This window comes from Notolabrus celidotus, chromosome 17, assembly GCF_009762535.1.
Source record: "Notolabrus celidotus isolate fNotCel1 chromosome 17, fNotCel1.pri, whole genome shotgun sequence".
Lineage (NCBI taxonomy): Eukaryota > Metazoa > Chordata > Actinopteri > Labriformes > Labridae > Notolabrus > Notolabrus celidotus.
In genome coordinates, this window is record NC_048288.1 from 11,167,862 (window position 1) to 11,188,799 (window position 20,938).

Below are 20,938 nucleotides of genomic sequence, written 5' to 3' on the forward strand. Positions count from 1 at the left end.
CAGCCCTGTGGTGTTGAGAAAAACGTGAAATGAAAAGGCCTAAAGAGGCAAGCACAGCAAAGTTGCCCTGTGGTGCGGTGGACAGGGCTGCTGCATTTCAACGCAGGGTCCTTGGTTTGAATCCTGGCAGGGACTGTCTATGGGAGATGAAAATGAAATGCATTCCTCACACTGGAGTTTGAACCGTGCTTTTGAGGTACAATATCCAAATGGTGGAATGTAAAGACTTCCAGAAGAAACCCAAAACCGAAGTGTGATGTCGGTCAAGCATAAGCGGGTCTGATCACCATATGAGTTAAAACACAGGTATGTTAGTGAACTTCATGTGTGTTGGGACTTTGATTACATAATTTTACCTTTGAGCTATTATATTTAATGCAGCTGCCCTTACAGAGTACATGCTTTAAGGCAGTATGCAAGCAATTTGGACACAGCACTTAGTCATTACACTGTGCTTTGATGTTTGTCCCATTACTCATGTATATGTCAAACTAAAGAGTCCAAATTGTTTTATATCGTTGTTGTTTTTTTTTTTACCTTAAGCTAAGACACAAAAGTCTACTTGCAGAGCTCCTCGGCTGATGCAGAGTATGTTTTTCTCTGCAGAAGATTGCGGGTTGGAGGAGTCAAAATGCAAACATGCAGGATGAAAAAGCAACATGATGTAACAGGACACTCGTGTAATTTTTTTTTTTTTGGGACATGCTTTTTCTTTTTGTAAAATTCATATCTTGATTAAAAAAATATACACAAAAAAAAGTGTTGAAATTAAAAGTCATAGCCTGTTATAAACAGCTTTATCCAGGCTGGTCTAGCTAGCTACATTAAGCTAATGGCAAAGCATACTGATAATGATAACTAATATATATTTATATATGGTACAGCATAAATGTTTTTGTAATGTCTTTTGCATGTTGATGTTTAGTCTGTATTGTAATAAAACCTACAGTGGATTTAAACTGGTAAGAAATAAGTTTGAATATATTTAAAGCATTAGCTGTTGATATAATTTAAAAAGGGCAAGCAGTGTCCTGCTGGGACTCAGACGAATGCAGACACTGACCTCTAGTGGGGCTTGAAATAACTGATAGTTTACCTGACAGATGGGTGCCAAAATGCACATGATCCAAATTTTAAGGATATTTTAACATCCAAGTTATCAATGTTCATATTTAACCTTTATTTATAGGTAAACCAAAACAATTTTCAAAGCAAATGAAAGGGGAGAAACATCAAACCTCACTTCTAAAGAAATTGGTTTAATTTCACCAGTTCATGACTGGGATATGGTCTGCATGTTCCGCATAGCTCATTTTTCAGCAACTATTCTGCTTAAAATGAGGAAAATAAGATGCTTACTTGGGTATATATTGTACAGAAGATGATTAGGGCCACTGAAAAAAAAATATATATATATTAATTTTTTCTCAGAATTCTGACTTTAATCTCAGAACAATAACAATAAAAAATATATATTGGACCCTTTTTTTTTTCAGTGGCCCTAATCCTCTTCCGTCATATTGAGCATGTATTGGTGAGTTGCCCAAATTATAAGACAGTTAAAGATGATTCTGAGGCAATCACTTGAAGAAGAAGAAGAAGAAGAAGAAGAAGAAGAAGAAGAAGAAGAAGAAGAAGAAGGGATAGCATTGGGAATTCTATGGGGGAATTCAGTGGATAAAGGAATTGGGGCAGTGTTGTACTTCTAGCAAATACAGGACTTAGTAGGAGTAGCACAGGACGGATATAATGATCCACACTCCAGACCAGAAGGTGGCGGTAATGAGCCAAGACGTTGTTTTCCAACCGCCATTCAAAAGTAGAAGAAGAAGGTTACTGGGGTAACGACAACATAACCTCGCAGACTTAATTAGCAAAAAAGCTAACAAGAGGTTTTTTGGTTTTCTCCAAATTCTGTAGATATTTTCTGAAGTGAGTCAACTACGTAATTTTTTCGCGACAGTTTGACATTTTAGAGACCAACACCATCAACGAAGACGAAAAGAACAGGTTCAGTTTAAGGTACGAAGCGTCTGTTAGCTTACCAATGCTATTCCATTACAAGAGCAAAGTCATGAAAGCATCACATACTGGTTATGGTGGCGTAGGTCACTATTTACTTGTCAAGGTAAGGAGAGGAGGAAAAGATACATTTCAGGGGCATTAAAGAGTGTTTGCTTCAGGCATCGAACCAAAAGTCCAGTTGAAATCAAATATATCCTACACACAAGTCTTACTAACAAGAACTGAAGTATAACAGAACAACCAGACTGTAGAGAAATGTTTAATCCCACCTTGATATGTTTTGTTATAATATGTCAAATTGTTTTAGGCATTATGTCCAGCCAGCGGCCTCCCTCGGGCATGGGCCGCCCAGCAAGCCGGAGTGGGTCTGTGGTCCCTGGAGTTGGAAGACCCCCGACAGCAATCCGACCTCCGCCTACAGCTATACGTGTTGCTACTGGGGTGGGTCTGATTTAGCATAGATATATTGAAGTTTTGAGATATTGTATTCTGGCTTTGAGCATACTGGATATTTTGAGAAGTCACAGCAAAGTGAAACAGCTCATGTGTGAACAAATTCTGGATCTCAAATTTGTATTTACCACTTTACTAATTCTTAAAGTTGGATCCAAATCAAACCCAAACACTTGTGGTGCTAGGAACCTTTTTTTTAAAATCTATTATTTGTTTGTAATAAGTTCCTGATTACTAATGCAAGATTTCATTACACAATTAGCACATGGGGTAATGTTTTGAAGCTGAAGTGTGGGTGACTACCTTCAGTTTTAATACTTCTGTTTCTTCTAAAAATGAGTAGAACTGCAATCTTAAGGGGGGTTTTCTTTCTTTTCATCATCCAGATGGTTCCAGGTACAAGTGGTCATCCTGGTATGAGGGGTGGCATGCCTATTGCCACTCCTGGAGTCTTATCAGCACCAATCAAAGTTACCGACAGGCCTGTGACCCAGCAGGGGCTCAGTGGAATGAAGACTGGCATGAAAGGTAAATAGGGAGTGACACTACACTCATAGTTTTAAATCTTGAAGGTGAATCATTGTAATACTTACATGCACGTCTCAAACCTCCACTCTTTTTCTCACTCTCTCATCTCCTGTCATTAACCTTTCCAAAAGGACCTCAGAGACAGATTCTGGATAAGTCCTATTACTTGGGTCTTCTGAGGTAACACATGAGTCTTGCAGCCACCACCACAACTTTTTTCAAAACATGTTAAGCCCAACCATTACGTAGACTTCCTGTTTGTACATGTGTTAAGTGTATCATTTAAAATAAATACTTTGTTGTTGTGCTGTCAGGAGTAAGATCAACGAGTTGACAACAGAGACCAGCAAACTGCACAAAGAAATTGACAACTTCACTCAGGAGAATTCAGTTTATCTCTCCTATGAGAAGAGGTAAGAGGGGATGTTATGGTTTATATTGATACTGTACATTCTGTAATTTCATGGTCCACTCAGTGTGCATTTGTATAATGGTATTTAATCCATCAGATTAGCACAAGCAAACCTGATTTATGTACTTAAGTCAGAAAATGCAAGACAGTTGGCAACATTGTCTCACCAAATCACACACACATTTAGAAATGTAAATGAGTTGTGATGTTAAAAGCCATAAAATCATCATAGTTAATAAAAAATATAAAAAGATTAAGACCATGTTTTTCTTTTCAGAGCGGAAGGTCTGGCTAATGAGATCAAGGACTTACAAGGCCAGCTTGCAGACTACAACATGGTAAACAGACATTACATTTTCATTTTAACCTATGTCTATTTTTTTTATTAGTGACCACGGGAGGAAAAAAATCGTATTTTTAAACTTGTGCATTGTTTTAAACTTTCTGCATTGTGCCTTTGTTGAGTGTGAGAACAATGTAGAAAGATAAGAAACACAAATAGATCAAGCTCTAACAAATTACTGTCTGAAATAAGTTGAGCAGCTTAATGATAGTAAATGTTGTCTCAAAGTAAAGTCAGAGTACTGAGCTGTAACTAAACCTTTGAATATGAGCAGTGCAATTCAAAGGCTTACGAGCTTGGTATGTTACACTTTGTTTGAAACTCTTACAGTCTTGTTTTAATGAACTGTACTACCCTCATTAAACAGTCTATCAGTTCTAATGGTATGTAGCGTATAGGATGTAAACCATGTCTGTGTGTTTGCCCTTTTTGTTTTTCCAGCTGGTGGACAAGCTAAACACCAACACAGAAATGGAAGAAATGATAAACGACTACAACACTGTAAGTACACCTTGCAGACTGTGCAGTTCCTTTTCTGATTGATCCTGCCTGAAATCTGTAAAGTCAGACATTTATATTAAGTATGGTCTTTTTTTAATTTACATTTTTTGTTGTTGTTTCTTCTTTCTTCTCTCCTCCAGTTGAAAGCCCAGAATGACAGCGAGGCTGAAAGCATTGACAGCATTTTCACTGAGAGGAGAGAGTAAGTACTCAGTAGATATTTCAGTATGTTTATTGCAGGCTTATACAATTCAATTGTTGTTTATTTTATTTAAGCAGCATCTCAACTTGAATCAAAATATGTACATGGTGAGCATTTCTGAAGTTAGGTGATTATTTTGGACGTGCAAGCATGGCTATCACGCATCATCCCAATTTTTTTCCCAGTGTTTCGTGGAGGTAAGTTTAGCATTCTCTAGGTGTCTTACACACACAACGTTTTCCAGCCATGTCTGTGTTGACAGCACTTTTTGCAAAGTTGGAAGCATTTCGATGACTTAGATGTCTTTGAATCCTGTAGCACTAAGAAAAACATTCGCTTGCACTAAGATGTGCAAAATCCTGCAAAACTGGGTCAAACCATTATCTTTGTCCCCCAATCTTGACCTTAATTCTGCCATAACGTGTTGAATATCTCATCTATCGTGCACTTTGCACTTTGGACTCTGGTATGTGGAGTTTTCTTGGCATCTGCAAAACTCAAACTGTATAGACTTCAGATAGGAAAATATAATAAAAGATACTAAATACCACGTTTCCTCTGTCCGTCCAGTTGCAGCTTGTTTACCAACACTTGGTATTTGGCATGGCTATTCAAGACTTGCATGCTGCTTCTTAGCTGTGGAAACCAAAAGCCCTGAAGCTCAAGGCTTTAGACAAACTGACTTTCTGCTAATGTTACTGCAGAGAAAGTTGGATCCTGTGATGGAACAGGTTTCAGGTCATTTTATGCCCTCACTGAGTTCTAAAACGTTAAGGCTGAACATTTGTTGGCTCCTATGGCACAATCACTTCAAAATAATTGCACTTGCGATTTAACAGGGTATAAAAGGTGAGCTTAAATAACACATTCAAATGTCACATTCAGACATGTAGGAGAATATGTCATCTTGTGCCATGTTTAAAGTCATTGAGCTTCTGAAATCCCACCTTTTAAGAGTTTGATTACTTGGCATCCAACATTAGAACATAATAGAAATAGGAGCAACAGAACCAGGACAAAATACAAGTCACCCTAAGAATGATAGAACCTATATGATGCTTAGAAAATAAATAGTACAATGATATTTCAAGGGTAAAATAACCTATTAGCACATACAACCACCCCCCAGCACATAGTTTTTAGGGTTCACTGATCCCCTTTGTGTCTTCATGTTTCTGCTGAAGTGTCCGCTCCTGCATGTCACTCTTCAGTCTTGATGTACGGGTCCTCAAAATACCCATCCTCTTCCTCTTCTACCTCCTTCATCTGCCCGTTCTCTCGCTCAAAGGTGAAAGTCTGATGTTTGAGGTGTCTTCCTGTCTTTGAGAAAACTGTGGACACAACGCCGGTCTCATCCTCAATGCTGTGCAGCCGCCGATGACGGTAGTTGTGGAAGAGCTTGTACCAGGAAGGCCCCTTTATTGCGCATACGATGAGCATGCATGTGCATAGTGCCAAGACTGCAACACACGCTGCAAACTTCCATGTGTTGCCAGACACTGGTGCTGGGCCTAGTTTGGGTTGTAACGAGAAGACAGAAGGGAGAAGGAAGAGAGCAGCCTGTTGAGTTTTGTTTTCGGTTTATACATTCACAGATGTGACAGAAGACATCTTTCTTTATTTTACCTTTATTGATGTCCTTGGTCTGGTTTGATGCTGTCTTCAGCATAATGGATGAGCCCCATGACTTCTTCACACTGACAGCTGGTAGTTTTTGTGGGTGCGTGGTGATAGTGGTTGGTGGTGATGGGTAACATGCAGCTGTAGCCTCCAAAAAATCCCTTCCAGCTTGGTTTTCCAGAGAAGCACAGATGACTTTTGGTCCCTCCTTGGAGCCTGACATCAAGTAAAAAAAAAAAAGAATGTGATCATCGAATATTAATTTAAGATCCCTTCAGACATGACATGCTCAAGTTAATATAATAAAAAAAAAATCACATAATCTGAAAAGCAGCCTTATCACTTATATAAACACAAAGTCATAATGGCAAAAAATGATTACCAATGGTAACTCCTATTGCTTTGACCTCTTCAATGGTGCTCAGCAGTGGACAGGAACAGTTCCAGGGGTTTCCCTGAAGGCTGAGCATCTGATGAGCCCAGACAAGGTCAGGTTAAAAGACTGATGATAACTTTCCACAGCTAGATTTAAAATGAAAATGGCAAGGTTTATAATTAGCTTAGTTTATTTAAAGAAACATTGTTAATTGGTAAGAAAAGTAACTTTATATATTTTGTAATGTTCTTTCTGAAACAGGTTTGTCTTTCCTTGAAAATCAACTTAAGCGAATTAAAAGATTTACATAGAACAAGTCCAGGTCGACACTGGATTGTATAAACTTAAGGCAAAGTACCTTAAAAAAACAAAGGTTTTACAATTCTCCGGATGGTTTGAACATTTTTAAGTATGATAGAGTATAATTAGTTTATTGCCAGATAGTTGAGAAGGTGTACCTGTAGATTGGAGAGCCCTCTGAATAGCTGTGTAGGGAGGCTTGTCAGCAGGTTGTTGGACAGGTCCAGCTCCGTCAGGAAATCCAGGCCAGAAAAAGACTCTGGGTCCAGACTACAGAAACACATAGTTGTAAGATCAATTGTACATGCAATGATAGTACAAACTGTTTAAAAAATGAACTTGTTACAGAGATACATTCACTCTCTTTGGAAAGTGTAGAGCAGCAACAGAGACGCTTATTGTCATTACATAATGTGACAGTAGTAACCATGTAAGACTCTTTTCCAGTGTATTAGAAGTTAAAATGTAGAATGGAAACTAGTGTTTTAATTTCTCTCTGGTTTACCTGCTGATGTTGTTCTTAGACAGAGACAGCACTTTGAGGTGGGGCACCACAGAGAAGTACTTTGCCGGTATACTGCTCACTCTGTTACCGTCCAGATGGAGTTCTATCAAAGCAGGATAACTGCCCAGGGCCAGTCTGTCAGCCTCGTTCAGAGTAATCAGGCTCCCCTCAATCAACAGTTTTGTAACAGAGGAACTGTTGCTGCTATGAGGGATGACTTGAAGAGGCTTGTTGGTAATTTTCTTTACCTGCTGATGAGTAATGGTTGGAGGGATTAACAGTCATCAGGATACATAAATAATCTGAATGTTCATGTACAGGATAAATGGAATATTAAAAAGACAGTTTTTCATTGAGAAACCACAACCTTGCCCTAAATGAGTATTGGCAAAAATATATATTTGCACTTACTGAGTTCCATCTCAACACAAAAAACAAAAAATAAATGAATTCTTACCAGTTTGTCTTCTTTCACAACCGCAGCATTACTTCCATGTGTATTTAAAGCTGCCACTGCAACCAACAGCAGTAATAGAAGGGGTTGCCAGCACTTCTCCATTATCCTTCCCTGAAATTAAACAAAGAAGCACTATGGGTAATGAATGATTTTCTTGGCGGTAAAATTCAGTTTATTTAATTAAGATGCTGAAATAGATCACTCTGCCGGAAAGTTTTTTGTTCACTGCATTCTTATTTATATCCTAAGTCTCCAGGTACTTATGAGAACATTTATTTTGCTACCATACCAAACCGTACCATACCATACCATACCATACCGTACCATACCATACCTTACCATACCATACCATACCATACCATACCATACCATACCTTACCATACCATACCATACCATACCATACCATACCTTACCATACCATACCATACCATACCATACCATACCAAACCGTACCGTACCATACCCTACCATACCATACCGTACCATACCATACCATACCATACCATACCATACCAAACCGTACCATACCATACCTTACCATACCATACCATACCATACCGTACCATACCATACCATACCATACTGTACCATACCATACCATACCATACCATACCAAACTGTACCATACCATACCATACCATACCAAATTGTACTATACCAAACCATACCATACCATACCATACCAAACCGTACCGTACCGTACCGTACAGTACCATACCATACCATACCATTCTACATAATACCATGGCAAACAACAACATACCATATGATGCAAAACCGTATCATGCCATACCATGCCATACCAAACCATACCATACCATACCATGCCATGCCATACCATAGCATACGAAACCATACCGTACCATACCATACCATACCATGCCATGCCATGCCATGCAAAACCATAGCATACGAAAACATACCATACCATACCATACCATGAAATACCATACCATGTGAAACCATGCCATACCATACCATGCCTTGCGAAACCATACCATACCATATCATACCATACCATACCATACCATACCATACCATAACATGGCAAACAATACCATACAATACCATGTGAAACCATGCCATACCATATGATGCAATACCATATCATACCATACCATGCCATGCTAAACCATACCATACCATACCATGCAAAACTGTATCATACCACACCATGTCATATAATACCATAGAATGCCATGCCCTACCATGCAAAGCTATACCATAACATACCATACAACGTCATATTTTACTATCCTTCCTTTCCATACTGATATCTATTTAACTCAATCTCTGCCTAAACAAATGGTTGAGATAATCTTTTGGTTTTAACTGAAAAGGGCTTTCATTTTAGAACAATGTGGTCTGATATACAGTTCCAATGAAAATGACATAACCTCAAACAAAGGAACATGCCAAATTGTTTAAAGTCCTACAGTACACACAATACAAGTACATAAGTCTCTTCATTTCCTTATAACTCACAAGAAAATAAAGACAATAATAAGTCATCAAACTTCTTGTAGCCAACATTAAGGGAAGAAAGAGCAGAGCCTTTTCTTTCATGATCACAAGTCTGCCCAAAAAACATTAACCTACATAAAGAACAGCACTGTCACTATCTACACTGTTAGGATCTAAGACTTTAATGTCATTTTGTCAATATTCTGTATTATTTAATAATAAAGACAAAGACACTTACCTGTACTTCTACCGGCACTCAGGTGTAATTTAAATCACCTGTCAGTGTGATGCAGCCTGCTCACACTGACCTTTGTCCCATGTTGTAAAACCTGACACATACTGTTACAGTTAGCTAAACATTTATGATGTATGAAGTGAGACCTACTTACTCCATTACTGCCTTGCTTTAGTCAGAACTTTCTTGAAGCCTTTTGGTGAAAACACCCCTTATTAGAAGAATTGAAGTGTAGCAGCTACTTAATGAGTAGGATTATGTTATTTTTCAGATTACATAATCTGGTTTTAGAGAGGGAGGAGGAAGGACTTACAGACTGAAGAAACACAGTAAATAAGGAAAAGGAGGGGTTTTTACAGAACTGAATGGAAGTGGGGAAGAAAGGACAAAAAGGGGGGTTCACTTAGGTTAGTGAATATAAGGAAAGTGAGGACAAGATGATAAGAAACAAGAAGGATTTGGAAAGAAGAGAAGAGAAGGCTTAAAGGACATGATGTGAGAAAGACAAGGAGGAAGAGGAGAAGGAAAGGATACTGTATATTTGATCATACCACCTGACAACTCATTGACCTTTCCCTCTGCATTCTTGCATCATCTATCTTGTCTGTCACAGGTTTAATGCAGGGGCCTATGACTTATGTCACATGTCTTTCGACAGTTTTATATTTGCTTGACAAGGCAAAGCAAATAAAAAAATGAATTAAGCCACAAAATAAACTCTTCACTCTGTTTTGTCTGCTCTGCAGGAGAGAGGAAGCCATCAGGGCTATTGAAGAAGAGATCAGGAGGGAGAGGAGGGTTGCAGATGAGATTGTTCAACAAATGCCAGCTGCAAAGCAAGAGAAGTATTTCACTATGACGACAGCCAATGAGGAACTGCTACAGGTATTTATGTGACCTTATGTAATAAATAATCTTATTTGACCAATATTATCTTGGAACCAGTGTAATGTTGGTGAAAAATGGGTTTGATTAATAACTGCTCACACGATAAAATACAATTCTAGTATGTATATACTGTATATAGGACATGAAAGCATATAGGAATATCCATGTACTCTAGTTTGGTAATAATGATAAAATTGGCATCATGTGACTTAATTCATTAATTAATTAATTGGATCTTTGGTTTATTTTGTTTTGCAGGAGCTTACTGTTCTCCAGGAGGAGCTGGACATTCTCATAACCAGGAAGGAGGACTACGAAGCTGTGAGTTGGATTAAAAACACATTTGAATAAAAGACAACATCACACCCAACATAAAAATAAAACAGCTCCATAAAGAGTCGGAGTGTAAGTGGTGTTGCACTGATAAATAGACAGGGTGTAGAAGTTTCAATATGATATTGTTGTGTACAGTTGAAAGTTGTTGTGTAAAGGTTTTTTATCTGTTCATTTTTTAACTTTCTATTATTTAAAAAAAGTGAAAATACCTGTGGTAAAAAATAAACTTTATGAGTCTGGTTGCCTGAGATTTTATTGGCTTGTTGTGCCTGCCTGAGGTAAAGGTACCAAACAGGTGGTGACCTGGGCAGCAACAATGTGTGCTTGGAGAGGAAGCACGTATTTGCTATGTCTTTAAGAGGGCAGCTGATGTTTGTTTTTCTTTATGAGTACCAGCTTAAACATGAATTATTATTTGCATCCATCCATCCATCTTCCTCTGCTTATCCGTGTACGGGTCGCGGGGGCAGCAGTCTCAGCAGGGAAACCCAGACACTCCTCTCCCCGGCCACTTCCACCAGCTCTTCTGGGAGGATACCGAGGCGTTCCCAGGCCAGCAGAGAGATAAAAACTCAACAGATTATTGACATTTTTCTTATTATTGCTATTTCTTCTTGGCAGCATATATAAGTCATCCTAATAATATGATCATTGATCATACACATTTCTTAGAGCTGGATAACAGTAGAAACACATTGATTGATTATTTTATTGATTGATCTAAAAAAATATTTAACTTCAGAGAGTATGAAAATGTACATTAGAAATTCAAAATTCAAAACCTATATTTATTCTCATAAATTTCCAATGTCGTTGAGATCACAGGCACATCAGAAACAACGAACAAACACAAAATTATTCACAAAACAATAGATGAATTCAAACAGATACAGTTTGAGACACAGTGGTCAGAGACCAAAGTCTTAAACTCTGCAATGGAGGATTCATCAACTTTAAAGTCTGTTGGAGGGTATTCCGTGATTTAGGGGCATGAATGGAGAAAGACCTACCGAGTCCAGTGCAAACTCGAGGGGCTTTCAGAACGAGCCAATCGGAAGAGTGAGTCATGTAGGATCCATGATTCCACTCCAACAATTTTGCAATGTAGATGGGAAGCTTTCCAATGAGGGCATTAAAAATATAAACAAACAAGTGTTTATTTCACCTCTGCTCAAGACAGGGCCAACCAGCCTTCTCATAAAGGACACAGTGATACATGAGAAGTACAACTCATTGGAGAACTAGTTTAACATTAACAACAGTTACATCCTTAGTAGTGATATCAGTGGTATTGTCTGTAGTCAGAGTTATTGTAGCAATAACAACAACTGTTTATCTCCATTCTCTTGTGTGCAGGAGCTGTCGCACTCACACATAAAGCAGGAAGTGGTTCGACTGCACGAGACTCTGTCAGCACTGGAGGCAAAGCGAGACGCCATGGAGGCCGAGCACAAGAGCCTGGGCTCCCCGCAGGAGGAGAGGGAGAAGTTATTGAAACAGGTTAGCTTCACAAATTTGGTCTTGAAAAAAATATATACTGACCATATGCAACAAGATTTTATTAGACCAGTTGTAAACAGCATATAAGTTAAAAATATTGAGTGCTAAAATACTGTATGAAGTTTATTCTTTAATGTAGATGGCAAGGCAGAAGTGGTTCTCAGAGGAGTTCACTTGCTTTATTGTACAATGAGACCAGCAGTGACAGAGGGAGTGATGTTAAACAAATGATTTAAACATTCTTCTTAATTTTCAGGTGAAGGAGGACAATCAGGAAATTGCCAGCATGGAGAGACAGTATGTATTCATGTTTCCTGTTTGTTTTGCCCAAGCGGCAATCTCCTCTCTTAAAATATAAAGCCCATGCGGAGGCTGGCTGCAGCAACACCAGAAACCACATACACACCCATTCAAAAAGACGATCTTTGCAGCATTAATAAACATGTTTACAGCCTGGTTCAAAAAACGGTTTAGGTCTGAATAGCTGATTTCTCTATCGTCACACTGTACAGGGGTGAATATTTATATATTACAGTATTTTCGAAGATACTAAACTTACGAGTTTTGCCCGAATAAGGAGATGGCTGACTTGATTGACAGGCGGGCACCCTGTAGCTGTTAGAGGAAAGGCTAAAGTCCCGCCTCTTTACCTCACACTACCTCGGACGAAGTTAGGTTGTGTTCAGCATTTCCAATATGGCACCCGCCAACGATTGGCTTACGCCCCTGTTACTCCTCATCTGTAATGTGTAACACACAGGTGTAATGGTGGAGCAAAGTCATTCTGCTTCTGATCCTCCCTTAATAACAGAGGAAGAACGGGGGCAAGACAGTAGTGATGTGTAGCGTCAGAGCCGGCAGAGCTGTGTGTATGTGCATGTCTGTGTGTCTGTGTGTCTTGTGTGTGTGTGTGTGTGTGTGTGTGTGTGTGTGTGTGTGTGTGTGTGTGTGTGTGTGTGTGTGTGTGTGTGTGTGTGTGTGTGTGTGTGTGTGTGTGTGTGTAAAACTGGGAATCGTTCCTGTGGAATTGCAATGTGTAAGAAGGTTGAATTATATAATGTGTGTTTGTGTTTTCAGGCTCACAGAAATCAGAGAGAGAATCGCAGTGATAACAGAGGAGATCCGTCAGCTGGAGCAGGACTCAGAGGAAGCACAGGGTAACTACTTTATTAAAGTTCCCTTAAAGCTGTTACATTGCTTATTTTAACGTGTTAAGCCAGGTGTTACACTGTGAACAGCATCAAAGACTGTACGTTTATTTTTTGGGATATGTCAAGGACTAATACTCACACGCATCATTTAAGATTAATCTTTTTGATTATACTCTCTATTAATTGCTTGATCTTCCTCACACAGACTGAGACTTAATGATTTTTTTCTTTACAAGGTGAGTGTCAGCAGAAATACAAGGAGCTGAAGAAGAAAGAAGAAGAAATTGATCGTGAGTTAAACTTTTAAGGACAGAAATATTCAGCCTGACTTGATCAAGAATTATAGTTTTAATTAGTTAGTTCCTGATTTCAATAACATGTCAATATCCTGCTTATGAAAATTGCTTCTGATGTTAAAAGTAAAAACATGTCACCGATGTTACCAACAATGTATCAGTACAGTTTAACTTGTGTAGGATTGTGAAGGTTTATACTGTTGCATAAATGTTGCAAGTTTTCCTCTGACCAGCAGGTGTCACCAAAGTCACTGTATAATAACATGTAGGTAGTAGTGACTTATTGCAAATCCCTTTATTTGTTTCAGGGTACCTGGGCTCATACGAGAACTCAAGGGTTCAGGAGCAGGAGAAGATGACACAGTGTCAGGAGGACATTGTCTCCCTCCTGGAACACTGCAGCAGGGTGAGAAAAAGAAAGAAAGGAAGGCAATCAACAGACATAACCAAGAAAGTGTAGTAAAGAATATTAAGTGTGTTAGTTTATGTTTGTTTGTGTGTGTAGAACATGTTGAGGCTACGTCAGGTGGATCGAGTTACAGCTGGTGAGCTGAGAAACATGCAGGAAGTCCTGGTCAGCAAGGAGACAGAAGTTGTTCAGTCAGAGAATACTGCCAGGGGACTGACAACTGGTGAGCAACACAGATACAAACACACACACATACAGAGTCCGGGGAGAATAAACCTTGTCTCAAATATCTAAAATACCAAACCGACTAACTGGCGTCCTGACGCTCTGTGCCCCCACTAACCTCCACCCAGAGTCCCAACGCCTGCAGCAGGACCTGGAGAAGGTGCAGCAGCTGGAGGGGAAGATCACAAGTGAGCTCAGCACCCTGAAGGAGCGCGTCAGCACCATGGAGACTGAGCTGCACACATACAGAGACCTGGACACACTGAGGCATGAAGGAGAGGAGAAAAAAAAGGTACAACTGGAGACCAGCAATCAATCTGTTGAGCACGGCTGTGTACTTGATGCACTTCAAAATATGGATATCGTTCTGTTGCAGAGGCTGCAGGAGGACCGCGTGTCACTGTCTCAACGTCGGGATTCTTTCAAACAGCTGCTGGACGAATTCAACAAGAAATATGAAGCTCTGAAGACCAAGCTGCAAGAAAATGAGACACACACTCAGGTTTGTGAATCTTACAGATGTTATTAAAAAAAAACATAACACAACTTTCACTGGAGCTACAGTAGTTAATATTAACACTTATCAGTGTGATAATTAAGCAATGACAATTTATTTTGCAAGCTTATACAAAAGAAATAACCTTCAGCATCTTAGATTGATTTGAGTATGTATTTATTTATTCCACTTTAATGTTCCGCCAAAATCTGAAATATATTTTTGAAGTGATAAGACCTTTGAATGTGTTTTGAAATGTTGTATTTCATACTTGAATATTCATTAATAGCGTGTCATTTATTTTTGTGTTTAAATGTTCCTTTCATCATTCTGCCAACACTAATTGTGTATTTTGTTTGTTTGTTTGTGTGTTTAGCTGACTAACCTTGAAAGGAAATGGCAACACTTGGAGCAGAACAACTTTGTCATGAAAGAGTGTATCCTTTTAAAATCTGCATTTATTCATTTATTTATTTATTTATTCATTACTAAGTTTGAATCCTGTTTGTAAATTCAAGATGTTAAAATCCTCCTCTGTCCACTGATCTTTCCTTAACGGCAGCATCAGTCATCGCTTCTAAAACACAGGAGAGTGACTACGACTCAGTCGCCAAAAATGTTTTCCAACAGATTGACGAGTACAACAAGAGCCTGATCGAGTCATTGCAGAACAACAGAAGTTAAACACGTACAAAAAATCATCACAGAATGGATACTTAACAACCTTCTAGTTTACTTTAAGTATCACTCTGTCAAAGAAAAGATTAGTTTTTGAAAGAATAGAGATCAAATGTTATATGTTTTTTTCCAGATTGCTATCAAAGCAGCACTTTATCTAATTGAGTTTAGAGGCTTTTCATTGTCAAAAAATTTTCAAAATGTACTTGTATTTATCTTATCCTTTTTGTATTTGAATAAAATTGCAATTATCTGTAATAAAAGTTTTCTGAAAATAACATGAAATGTTGAATGTAACGCTAGCTGCCTACAACTGAATTTGTTATTATGGTCGGACTAACTTCCTGACTGGTTTGTCACGTTTTAAGAAAGAAATTCTGCAGTTGGACAAATTGGATTAACAGGAAGAATACAGGTTTACACCAATGTATCCCCAATATCTCTTATATTTTCAAATGATTCAAAGTCTGTGATTAGTGATTAGTGGGTTTTGGCTCTTTTGGGTCCATCCAGGCTGCAAGATTACATTCATTTATTTGCAAAAATAAAAAAACAAATATGATGCAACACATGCACATTTGATGCAATACCAAATGGAACACAAAGCAGACTAGGGAATTTAAGTTTTAATTAAATTTCTTCAGCAAAGCATGCAACTCGTTCTCATCTTTACTTAAGGTTCCCACACATCCTGGAAAACCTGGAAAACAGTTGACCAGTTTAGGGTTTAGGGTTATGATTAGGGTAAGGGTTAGGGTTGTGATTAGGGTTAGGGTTGTGATTTGGGTTAGAGTTGTGATTAGGGTTAGGGTTAAGATTAGGGTTGTGATTCGGGTTAGGGTTGTGATTAGGGTTAGGGTTATGATTAGGGTTATGATTAGGGTTACGATTAGGTTTAGGGTTGTGATTAGGGTTAGGGTTGTGATTAGGGTTAGGGTTTTGATTAGGATTAGGGTTGTCGTTAGGGTTAGGGTTGTGATTATGGTTAGGGTTAGGGTTGTGATTAGGGTCAGGGTTGTGATTAGGGTTATGGTTAGGGTTGTTATTAGGGTTAGGGTTGTGATTAGGGTTAGGGTTGTGATTAGGGTTACGATTAGGGTTAGGGTTGTGATTAGGGTTAGGGTTGTGATTAGGGTTAGGGTTGTGATAAGGGTTAGGGTTAGGGTTGTGATTAGGGTTAGGGTTGTGATTAGGGTTAGGGTTGTGATTAGGGTTAGGGTTACGATTAGGGTAAGGGTTACGATTAGGGTTATGGTTAGGGTTAGGGTAAGGGTTGTGATTAGGGTTAGGGTTGTGATTAGGGTTAGGGTTTTGATTAGGGTTAGGGCTACGATTAGGGTTAGGGTTGTGATTAGGGTTAGGGGGTTAGGGTTAGGGTTATGATTCAGGTTAGGGTAAGGGTTACGATTAGGGTTAGGGTTGTGATTAGGGTTAGGGTTTTGATTAGGGTTAGGGCTACGATTAGGGTTAGGGTTGGGATTAGGGTTAGGGTTAGGCTTAGGGTTGTGATTAGGGTTAGGGTTGTGATTAAGGTTAGGCTTAGGGTTGTGATTAGGGTTAGGGTTGTGATTAGGGTTAGGGTTAGGGTTGTGATTAGGGCTAGGGTTAAGGTTAGGGTTGTGATTAGGGTTAGGGTTAGAGTTGTGATTAGGGTTAGGGTAAGGGTTGTGATTAGGGTTAGGGTTAGGGTTGTGATTAGGGTTAGGGTTCTGTTTAGGGTTAGGGTTAGGCTTGTGATTACGGTTAGGGTTGTGATTAGGGTTAGGTTAGGGTTGTGATTAGGGTCAGGGTTGTGATTAGGGTTAGGGTTGTGATTAGGATTAGGTTAGGGTTGTGATTAGGGTTAGGGTTAGGGTTGTGATTAGGGTTAGGGTTAGGGTTACGATTAGGGTTAGGGTTGTGATTAGGGGTAGGGTTAGGGTTGTGATTAGGGTTAGGGTTGTGATTAGGGTTAGGGTTACGATTAGGGTTAGGCTTGTGATTAGTGGTAGGGTTAGGGTTGTGATTAGGGTTAGGGTTATGATTAGGGGTAGGGTTAGGGTTATGATTAGGGTTAGGGTTGTGATTAGGGGTAGGGTTAGGGTTAGGGTTGTGATTAGGGTTAGGGTTGTGATTAGGGGTAGGGTTAGGGTTAGGGTTGTGATTAGGGTTAGGGTAAGGTTTGTGATTAGGGTTAGGGTTGTGATTAGGGTTAGGGTTGTGATTAGGGTTAGGGTTATGATTAGGATTAGGGGTGTGATTAGGGTTAGGGTTGTGATTAGGGTTAGGTTTAGGGTTGTTATTAGGGTTAGGGTTGTGATTAGGGTTAGGGTTATGATTAGGGTTAGGGTTGTGATTAGGGTTAGGGTTAGGGTTGTGATTAGGGTTAGGGTTACATTTAGGGTTAGGGTTGTGATTAGGGTTAGGGTTGTGATTAGGGTTAGGGTTAGGGTTAGGGTTAGGGTTGTGATTAGGGCTAGGGTTAGGGTTAGGGTTGTGATTAGGGTTAGGGTTAGAGTTGTGATTAGGGTTAGGGTTAGGGTTGTGATTAGGGTTAGGGTTAGGGCTAGGGTTAGGTTTATTAGGGTTAGGGTTGTGATTAGGGTTAGGGTTTTGATTAGGATTAGGGTTGTCGTTAGGGTTAGGGTTGTGATTATGGTTAGGGTTAGGGTTGTGATTAGGTTTAGGGGTTAGGGTTGTGATTAAGGTCAAGGTTGTTATTAGGGTTATGGTTAGGGTTGTTATTAGGGTTAGGGTAAGGGTTGTGATTAGGGTTAGGGTTGTGATTAGGGTTAGGGTTGTGATAAGGGTTAGGGCTACGATTAGGGTTAGGGTTGTGATTCAGGTTAGGGTTAGGGTTGTGATTAGGGTTAGGGGTTAGGGTTAGGGTTGTGATTCAGGTTAGGGTTAGGGTTTTGATTAGGTTTAGGGGTTAGGGTTAGGGTTGTGATTAGGGTTAGGGTTGTGATTCGGGTTAGGGTTAGGGTTGTGATTAGGGTTAGGGTTACGATTAGGGTTAGGGTTGTGATTAGGGTTAGGGTTAGGTTGTGATTAGGGTTAGGGTTAGGGTTGTGATTAGGGTTAGCGTTGTGATTAGGGTTAGGGTTGTGATTCGGGTTAGGGTTAGGGTTGTGATTAGGGTTAGGGTTACGATTAGGGTTAGGGTTAGGTTGTGATTAGGGTTAGGGTTAGGGTTGTGATTAGGGTTAGCGTTGTGATTAGGGTTAGGGTTGTGATAAGGGTTAGGGTTGTGATTAGGGTTAGGGTTGTGATTAGGGTTAGGGTTGTGATTAGGGTTAGGGTTACGATTAGGGTTAGGGTTAGGTTGTGATTAGGATTAGGGTTAGGGTTGTGATTAGGGTTAGCGTTGTGATTAGGGTTAGGGTTGTGATAAGGGTTAGGGTTGTGATTAGGGTTAGGGTTGTGATTAGGGTTAGGGTTGTGATTAGGGTTAGGGTTGTGATAAAGGTTAGGGTTAGGCTTGTGATTAGGGTTAGGGTTGTGATTAGGGTTAGGGTTACGATTAGGGTTAGGGTTGTAATTAGGGTTGTGATTAGGGTTAGGGTTAGGGTTGTGATTAGGGTTAGGGTTGTGATTCAGGTTAGGGTTAGGGTTGTGATTAGGTTTAGGGGTTAGGGTTGTGATTAGGGTTATGGTTAGGGTTGTTATTAGGGTTAGGGTAAGGGTTGTGATTAGGGTTAGGGTTGTGATTAGGGTTAGGGTTGTGATTAGGGTTAGGGCTACGATTAGGGTTAGGGTTGTGATTAGGGTTAGGGTTAGGGTTGTGATTAGGTTTAGGGGGTTAGGGTTAGGGTTAGGGTTGTGATTCAGGTTAGGGTTAGGGTTGTGATTAGGTTTAGGGGTTAGGGTTGGGGTTGTGATTAGGGTTAGGGTTGTGATTCGGGTTAGGGTTAGGGTTGTGATTAGGGTTAGGGTTACGATTAGGGTTAGGGTTGTGATTAGGGTTAGGGTTAGGGTTGTGATTAGGTTTAGGGTTGTGATTAGGGTTAGGGTTGTGATTCAGGTTAGGGTTAGGGTTGTGATTAGGTTTAGGGGTTAGGGTTAGGGTTGTGATTAGGGTTAGGGTTGTGATTCGGGTTAGGGTTAGGGTTGTGATTAGGGTTAGGGTTAAGATTAGGGTTAGGGTTAGGGTTGTGATTAGGGTTAGGGTTAGGGTTGTGATTAGGGTTAGGGTTACGATTAGGGTTAGGGTTGTGATTAGGGTTAGGGTTAGGGTTTGATTAGGGTTAGGGTTGTGATTACGTTTAGGGTTAGAGTTGTGATTAGGGTTTGGGTTAGGGTTGTGATTAGGGTTAGGGTTGTGATTAGGGTTAGGGTTGTAATTAGGGTTAGGGTTAGGGTTGTGATTAGGGTTAGGGTTGTGATTAGGGTTAGGTTAGGGTTGTGATTAGGGTCAGGGTTGTGATTAGGGTTAGGGTTGTGATTAGGATTAGGTTAGGGTTGTGATTAGGGTTAGGGTTAGGGTTGTGATAGGGTTAGGGTTAGGGTTACGATTAGGGCTAGGGTTGTGATTAGGGTTAGGGTTGTGATTAGGGTTAGGGTTAGGGTTGTGATTAGGGTTAGGGTTAGGGTTGCAATTAGGGTTAGGGTTAGGGTTACGATTAGGGTTAGGGTTGTGATTAGGGGTAGGGTTAGGGTTAGGGTTGTGATTAGGGTTAGGGTTACGATTAGGGTTAGGGTTAGGGTTACGATTAGGGTTAGGGTTGTGATTCGGGGTAGGGTTAGGGTTAGGGTTGTGATTAGGGTTAGGGTTGTGATTAGGGGTAGGGTTAGGGTTCTGATTAGGGTTAGGGTTACATTTAGGGTTAGGGTTGTGATTAGGGTTAGGGTTACATTTAGGGTTAGGGTTGTGATTAGGGTTAGGGTTGTGATTAGGGTTAGGGTTAGGGTTGTGATTAGGGTTAGGGTTAGAGTTGTGATTAGGGTTAGGGTTGTGTTTAGGGTTAGGATTGTGATTAGGGTTAGGTTAGGGTTTTGATTAGGGTCAGGGTTCTGATTAGGGTTAGGGTTAGGGTTGTGATTAGGGTTAGGTTAGGGTTTTGATTAGGGTTAGGGTTGTGATTAGGGTTAGGGTTGTGATTAGGGTTAGGGTTGTTTTTAGGGTTAGGGTTGTTAATAGGGTTAGGGTTGTGATTAGGGTTAGGGTTACGATTAGGGTAAGGGTTGTGATTAGGGTTAGGGTTAGGGTTCTGATTAGGGTTAAGGTTACATTTAGGGTTAGGGTTGTGATTAGGGTTAGGGTTGTGATTAGGGTTAGGGTTAGGGTTGTGATTAGGGTTAGGGTTAGAGTTGTGATTAGGGTTAGGGTTGTGTTTAGGGTTAGGGTTGTGATTAGGGTTAGGTTAGGGTTTTGATTAGGGTCAGGGTTGTGATTAGGGTTAGGGTTGTGATTAGGGTTAGGGTCAGGGTTGTGATTAGGGTTAGGGTTGTGATTAGGGTTAGGGTTAGGGTTGTGATTAGGATTAGGGTTGTGATTAGGGTTAGGGTTGTGATTAGGGTTAGGGTTAGGATTAGGGTAAAGTTAGGATTAGGGTTAG

At 39.9% G+C, this 20,938-nt stretch overlaps 2 protein-coding genes across 2 annotated transcripts; one reads left to right on the forward strand and one right to left on the reverse strand.

Moving 5' to 3' along the window:
* The first annotated feature begins 1,637 nt into the window (after nt 1–1,637).
* Nucleotides 1,638–15,679, forward strand: ift74 (intraflagellar transport 74). Its single transcript, XM_034706900.1, has 20 exons — nt 1,638–2,022; nt 2,333–2,466; nt 2,865–3,006; nt 3,138–3,186; nt 3,321–3,419; nt 3,696–3,756; nt 4,203–4,262; nt 4,403–4,464; nt 10,169–10,307; nt 10,569–10,631; nt 12,003–12,146; nt 12,403–12,443; nt 13,224–13,303; nt 13,534–13,587; nt 13,902–13,999; nt 14,099–14,225; nt 14,356–14,519; nt 14,604–14,729; nt 15,100–15,160; nt 15,292–15,679. Exons 2-20 carry the CDS (start codon nt 2,338–2,340, stop codon nt 15,405–15,407), a joined length of 1,815 nt encoding a protein of 604 aa, XP_034562791.1. The 5' UTR covers nt 1,638–2,022; nt 2,333–2,337; the 3' UTR covers nt 15,408–15,679.
* Nucleotides 4,479–7,888, reverse strand: LOC117829274 (leucine-rich repeat-containing protein 19-like). The gene is made up of 6 exons (XM_034706901.1): nt 7,723–7,888; nt 7,266–7,516; nt 6,919–7,030; nt 6,467–6,554; nt 6,091–6,300; nt 4,479–5,975 (listed from the first exon to the last, which is right to left on the reverse strand). The coding sequence occupies exons 1-6, from the start codon at nt 7,822–7,824 to the stop codon at nt 5,665–5,667; spliced, it is 1,074 nt and encodes a 357-aa protein (XP_034562792.1). The 5' UTR covers nt 7,825–7,888; the 3' UTR covers nt 4,479–5,664.
* Nucleotides 15,680–20,938: the final 5,259 nt, after the last annotated feature.